General features: G+C 47.0%; 1 protein-coding gene across 1 annotated transcript; it reads left to right on the forward strand.

Moving 5' to 3' along the window:
* Nucleotides 1-221: 221 nt before the first annotated feature.
* On the forward strand, nt 222-6,311 carry SAP18 (Sin3A associated protein 18). Its single transcript, XM_056858712.1, has 4 exons — nt 222-326; nt 2,636-2,745; nt 3,958-4,080; nt 6,040-6,311. Exons 1-4 carry the CDS (start codon nt 255-257, stop codon nt 6,194-6,196), a joined length of 462 nt encoding a protein of 153 aa, XP_056714690.1. The 5' UTR covers nt 222-254; the 3' UTR covers nt 6,197-6,311.
* Nucleotides 6,312-6,555: the final 244 nt, after the last annotated feature.

Consider the following 6,555-nt stretch of genomic DNA (forward strand, 5'->3'; position numbering starts at 1 on the left):
GAGAACGGTCCTCGCGGCGAGGCGGCCCTCCCAGCTCTGAGCCCAACCGGCGGTGACGGGCGCCGCCATCTTGTTCCGGCGAGACTAGCCGAGGGGAGTGCCGGGCGGGCGCGGCGGTGGGCCCGGCGGGGGCGGAGGACAGGGGGTCGCGGTGCCGGAAGGCCCGTTGTTTCGCGGAGGCGGCGCTCGGCGTCTCCTCCTAGCCTCGCTCGGCCGCGTCGTGCTCACGGGGAGCGGGGCCCACGGGCGGGAAGATGGCGGTGGAGTCTCGCGTTACTCAGGAGGAGATTAAGAAAGAACCCGAGAAGCCCATCGATCGGGAGAAGGTATGAGGGGGACGGAGGAAGGTGGCTTCGCCCGTGGCGCAACAGCGACAAGCGTGTCTGTAGTGCGCTGGACGTGAAGGGATCACCAGGGTCATCTAGTCCACCCCCCCTGCACAATGCAGGAAATTAACCGCGCTTTTTGAGGGGAGGGGCCGTGGCTCCGTGGTAGAGCCTCTGCTTGGCATGCAGAAGGGCCCCAGGTTCAATCCCCGGCATCTCCAGTTGAAGGGACTAGGCAAGGAGGTGATGTGGAAGACCCCTGCCGGAGACCCTGGAGAGCCATAGAGAGAGGCCATGGCTGAGTGGTAGAGCAGAAGGTCCCAGGTTCAATCCCCGGCATCTCTAGTTATAGGGACCAGACGAGTAGGTGATGTGAAAGACCTCTGCCTGAGGCCCTGGAGAGCCGCTGCCAGTCTGAGTAGATAATGCTGACTTTGATGGATCAAGGGTCTGATTCAGTTTAAGGCAGCTTCATGTGAGCAACTACCCCCCCACATCCCCAGTGACCCCAACCCTCCCCCCGCCATACAGGATGACCCCCCCCCCATTACTCAGCCTTTGGCCAATGTATGCATGGGAGGTTTTGCCTGGGATTTGCCACCCTCTAGATCAGTGGTTCCCAACCTTTTTTTGACCAGGGACCACTAGGACTTTTTTGTTCGGTGCAGGGACCCCAAGGTTCAAAATAAAAATTCCGGGAATTTGAAAATAAACTTTAATCATAACTGTTAGTTCAACATTAAACTTAGAATTATATTTGAATATATATTTTTTATAATAGAGAACGTTTAATTGAAAATATTAATTTATTATGGGTTTATAACTTTGTTTCACGGACCTTAATTTAGTTCTTGCGGACCCCTGGGGGTCCATGGACCCCTGGTTGGGAACCAGTGCAGTCTAGATGCACATTTTCCCCGTTCAAATTCTCAAAACTCTGCTTGAGGGGCTTGTTTTTGAGAATTCGGATGGGGAAAATGTGCATCTAAAGAGCAGCAAATCCAAGGCAAAACCTCCCATGCATAAATGGCCTCTGATGGCTGACTGCTGAATGCAGGAGCTGCCTTTATTAAAAAGTATTGTGTGAAATGTGCGGTGTGGCCCCCCCCCCCATGTCATCAGGCGATGGACCGTCCCTGAGACTCGTGTGAAGCGCCCCTGAGACTCGCTCAGCCTCTGTTCTTGAAGGCTTCCTGTTGACTGAGTATCTAAACATCTCTTTTGTTGTATCCGGGCTTTGTGTTTTTAGGTATTTTTTAAAACATTAGGTGCATGCCTAGAAAATGTAATATTTCAAGCCCCCCTCAGTGTGCTGGGACATAGTGGGGAGGATAGCTGCCTCTTATTTCTTCATTAATGAAGCATTCAGTAATGGGTTTACTGTATGGGTGTGTTTGCGGGGTGGGAGGTTGAGAATCTGTACAGTGAGATTGGTAATGGGAGAGGTAGAAAGGAGTGAAGTTCAGGGTTTGGAGTCTTGAAAGGGAGAAGGGCAGTAAGGACAGGGTCTCAGATGGAGAAGTCATAGAATCATAGAGTTGGAAGGGACCACCAGGGTCATCTAGTCCAACCCCCTGCACAATGCAGGAAATTCACAACTACCTCGCCCCCCCCACACCCCCAGTGACCCCTACTCCATATCCAGAAGATGGCCAAGATGCCCCCCCTCTCATCAACTGCTTAAGGTCATAGAATCAGCATTGCTGACAGATGACCATCTAGCCTCTGCTTAAAAACCTCTAGGGAAGGAGGTTCCATTGAGGAACCACTCTGTTAGAAAATTCTTCCTAATGTCTAGACGGAAACTCTTTTGATTTAATTTCAACCCATTGGTTCTGGTCTGACCTTCTGGGGCAACAAAAAACAACTCGGCACCCTCCTCTATATGACAGCCCTTCAAGTACTTGGAGATGGTTATCATATCCCCTCTCAGTCTTCTCTTCAGGGTAAACATACCAGGCTCCTTCAACCTTTCCTCATAGGACTTGGTCTCCAGACCCCTCACCATCATTGTTGCCCTCCTCTGGACACGTTCCAGCTTGTCTACATCTTTCTTAAATTGCGTTGCCCAGAGATGCCTTGTATGTTGTTCATATGCAGAAGTAGGTGTGCAAGACCGCTGCATAACACTTCCATGTAGGATGCAAGTGGAATTGTTAAGACTCTGGTGACTTCTGGATGTGACTCTTTGAGTTGCGTGTCATGTGGAACTGCCTTCCTTGCTGGAAGGGGCAGCAGTGCAGCATGGTTGGGATTTTGACTTTGCTCTGTGCCCTCTGCCAATTAGTTGTCTCCCCTTTGCCTTGCAGACTTGCCCCCTCTTATTGAGGGTCTTCACCACCAACAATGGGCGCCACCACCGCATGGATGAGTTTGCCCGAGGAAATGTACCCTCCAGCGAGCTTCAGATCTACACCTGGTGAGTGACAGCTAGCTGTCTGTCTGCATCCCAGAGCTTTGCTTTGGACATTATGGACTGTTGACACCTGCAGCGAGGCAGGCCAAATAGGGTTGCTGTATTTATTTATTTTTTTGTGTGATGGGTGAGGCTCTGGGCTTCTGGTAGTTGGATTTGAAACTTTTTGTTGACATCTTCTGGTTTGCATGCTCAAGGCACAAAGCCTTTGTTCCTGAAAAAAGATAATGGATACAGAGCATGAAGATACCTGACTGATGCTGTGGCTTCAGTAGATAAAAGATGGCCACTTGGTGGACAGAGTCAAATGCCTATCCTAGTTTTTTGCAGTCATCTTGCTGCTGGAGAGGAATGTTGTCCAGGTGGGGGACAGGGCTTAAATAACAGCGCACCTAAAATTCCCTGCCAGTTCCACCGTATTACGTCCTTTCCTTCTAAAGAGCAGAGGCCTTTGAGTGAGTGACTTCTGACATCTTGTGTGGTGTTTGCTGTGTGCTACAGACATAGCAAAACTTGTGCGAATGGAGAGCATCCTTTTATTTCATGCCGGTGTTCGCTGGATCAGAAGCAGCGCATTGTGTGCCTCTTTGCGGTGTGCTAAACCCCCACTTCTGACCCAGAAGCCACCTTGTGCACTTGAGGAAGTTCAAGAGGCCTTTTTGATGTTGGCGGCCTCTGAGGAGTCTTCTGAATGAGATGTATGTGGGCGCTAGGAACAAAGGTGGGCAGCAGGAGGGAGGGATAGCTGGGAAAGAAGCCCAAGAAAAGCCAGTCTTGTGCGGTCATGTTTTTTCTTCTAGCTTTCCATCATTTTTCTCAATGCTAAATGAGGGGGCATTGCAGAAGTGATCAGTCACTAATACCTCTGGGTTGCTAGGTCCCATTGGCTGATTGGGGCACCGCTACAATTTTTACTTATTATTCCTCTGAATGCATCGAGTTTAGCATAGTTTTATTATGTATATTTTAGCATAGTTTTATTATATTTATTATTAATCCAGAATTTTATTAACCTTATATTTCCTTTATTATGTATCTGTTGGAAAAGCCTGAAGCAATACAATGTTCTCTGGTTTCCTGTCCTCTTAAGAGTCTTAATTTTAATATCATAATTTGGAAAATCCTCTGTGCTACCTTGATTTCCTTGGAGAAATGGTGATAGGATGTTACTATGCTGACTTACAAATGTGGGTTGCTCTGTTTTTTCCCTCCCAGGATGGATGCAACTCTAAAAGAACTGACCAGTTTAGTGAAAGAAGTCTATCCAGAAGCACGGAAGAAAGGCACACATTTCAACTTTGCAATAGTTTTCACGGATCCTAAAAGGCCGGGCTACAGGTAATAGAGCCAGTGGTGGCAGAAAGCTGTTTTGATTATGATTTATTCCTGGTACCTGCAGATAGGAAGGTTCTTGGGAAGCAGAGCTGGGAGGGCCTTTGGTTGAGACCATAGACTGTCGCTGCCTGTCAGGGGACTGGATGAACAGTGGATGTTACCCAAATTGGTCTCTGTGCGAGGTGTGCCACATGCACATCTTCTGAGCTCAAAACCATACATGTGTTTTGGGGTAATTGAGACTGTTTCAGTCTCTTGTCTACACAGATCCCTTTCTAGAGCAATACACCTAGAAAGATGAGGCAGAGGATCTCAGGTAACATCTTTATTCCCCTAACAAGATATAGATAAATGAACTGCAAGGGAGAGCAAAAGTATAAAACATTGCAATACAGTAACACAGTCCTGCCCTGCCCTGGATGGCCCAGGCTAGCCTGATCTCGTCAGATCTCAGAAGCTAAGCAGGATCAGCCCTCGTTAGTATTTGGATGGGAGACCACCAAGGAATACCAGGGTTGCTGTGCAGAGGAAGGCACTGGCAAACCACCTCTGTTAGTCTCTTGCCATGAAACTCCCCCCCCAAAAGGGGTCACCATAAGTCGACTGTGACTTGATGGCACTTTACACACACAACACAGTCCTAGCAGTGCTGTCCAATCGGAGCACAACCAGGGAGTCTTAAAAGGAAATACAGGAAGAAAAACCATGCACTGCTTGTGTTGAAGACAAAATACTGATGCACTGTAGTCCGTGGCAGGAGGAGGAGGGACTTGATATGTTGTCTTTACAGAATTCAAAGTGGCTAAATTTCAACAGAGAACTGGCCAATTCTGAGCAGATTTTAGGCTCTGCAGTGGGACTGGATGAGTAGCTCAGGGTCTTGTTTCCTGTTGGTGAGTTTGAATGTTGGGTGAGCGCAGACAGGTGAACGTTATGGGTGGAAGTCCAAATATGGGCATCCTAGATCAGGTGACAGGGTGGCACTGAACAGCTCAGGTGGGAGTGACTTGAGTTACCTGAGTGGGGGACGAGCTTAGGCTAGTTTGAGAAAGGCTGCAGCAGCTTGATGACATTCCCTGGGACTGTGATTGAATTACTAGAGAAGGTTGTATTGTAAAGGAAGCTGTGAGGTCTCAGGTTATTATTTAGCAAACTTGAGTCATTGCTTTAAATCAGTGGTTTCCAGACTTTTGGGGCCACCGCCCCCTTGGTTCCAGAAACTCAACCCCAGCACCCCCTACCCTATAAAAAGCATTATTCAAAATAGGGGTTTGCATGACTCACTAAAGATAATAATAATACTTCAAAACAGTAATAATTAATTGCACATCTATTCAAAATCAAATTAAAACTTTTTAGTTGAAATTTATTCAACAAAACTGATCAACTTGATCCAGTGGTACCAGCTCATCAAAGTCTGGAAAAAAATTCTGATAGTTTCCACCAAATTTGCCACATGGTGCCATAGCTTGATCTATTGTAAATTAGTGAATAGCACATTTGAAGGGATCCACCTCTAGCGCCCCCCTTGCTGCCCCCTTACCTCTCAGTTCCCCCTAGGTTATCCCACCTCCCCCAGAGGGTGGTACTGCCCACTTTGGGAACCACTGCTTTAAATCCATGGGTCTGAGGGAGCTTTGGAGGCTTCAGATAAAAGGTGTTTAATTAATATGCTCTGTAGAGCATTTCAGGTATTGGGCTGCTCCCATGGGAAGAGTACCCAAGGATAGTCCTGCTAGTTAAGGGGTTCCTACTTTTGTTATCAAACTGGATTTTATTCATGCCTCTGGCATTCAAGTCAGATGATCTTTTGGGGGTTAGCAGATATAGGGATTGGCGGGGGGCGAGCAGTCTCCTCATCAAATAGCTTTATATGTTCAAGCTGAACATAGTTCTTAGTGTGGTCTTCAGACACTTGATTTACTGGAGGCAAATTATTGTACATTTTGCTTCTTCCTGCAGGGTGAAGGAGATCGGCAGTACAATGTCAGGCAGAAAGGGCACAGATGATTCCATGACCCTGCAGTCTCAGAAATTCCAGATAGGCGACTACTTGGACATAGCAATTACACCTCCAAATAGAGCACCACCTCCATCAGGTCGCATGAGACCTTACTAATATTTTGGTTTCTTCCAATGACCGCTCCTTTTGCATGATTATAGGTTGATTTGGGGAAGAATTTTTTTTTTAATGCAGAGCAAGAATGCTAGACAACTCATTAAACCTTGAAAGTACCAATTTGTTTTTTGTTTTTTTAAACTATACATTTAGAACAGTATTATTTCAACAGCTTGGATGAGTTTTCTCTCTCCAGTTAATCTAAAAATAGGCCTGTCCAGTGATTCCAAAGTACATGAAGTATGGCTCAAGCAGTATAGGTAGTCTTGTGTGGATTTTGATATTCTTCTGTTATCAGGCAAATTTGTTGTAATGCCACCCAACCATTAATGTATGAGCATGGATAATAAAAGGTGTTG

Source organism: Euleptes europaea, chromosome 12, assembly GCF_029931775.1.
Source record: "Euleptes europaea isolate rEulEur1 chromosome 12, rEulEur1.hap1, whole genome shotgun sequence".
In the NCBI taxonomy this organism is placed as follows: domain Eukaryota; kingdom Metazoa; phylum Chordata; class Lepidosauria; order Squamata; family Sphaerodactylidae; genus Euleptes; species Euleptes europaea.

Excerpts from the sequence above, each read along its gene's own strand:
- SAP18 (XM_056858712.1), top strand. The coding sequence starts at position 255 with ATGGCGGTGGAGTCTCGCGTTACTCAGGAGGAGATTAAGAAAGAACCC. Across the intron at positions 2,746-3,957 it reads GAGCTTCAGATCTACACCTG|GATGGATGCAACTCTAAAAG; the intron begins GTGAGTGACAGC and ends TTTCCCTCCCAG. Across the intron at positions 4,081-6,039 it reads CCTAAAAGGCCGGGCTACAG|GGTGAAGGAGATCGGCAGTA; the intron begins GTAATAGAGCCA and ends TTCTTCCTGCAG.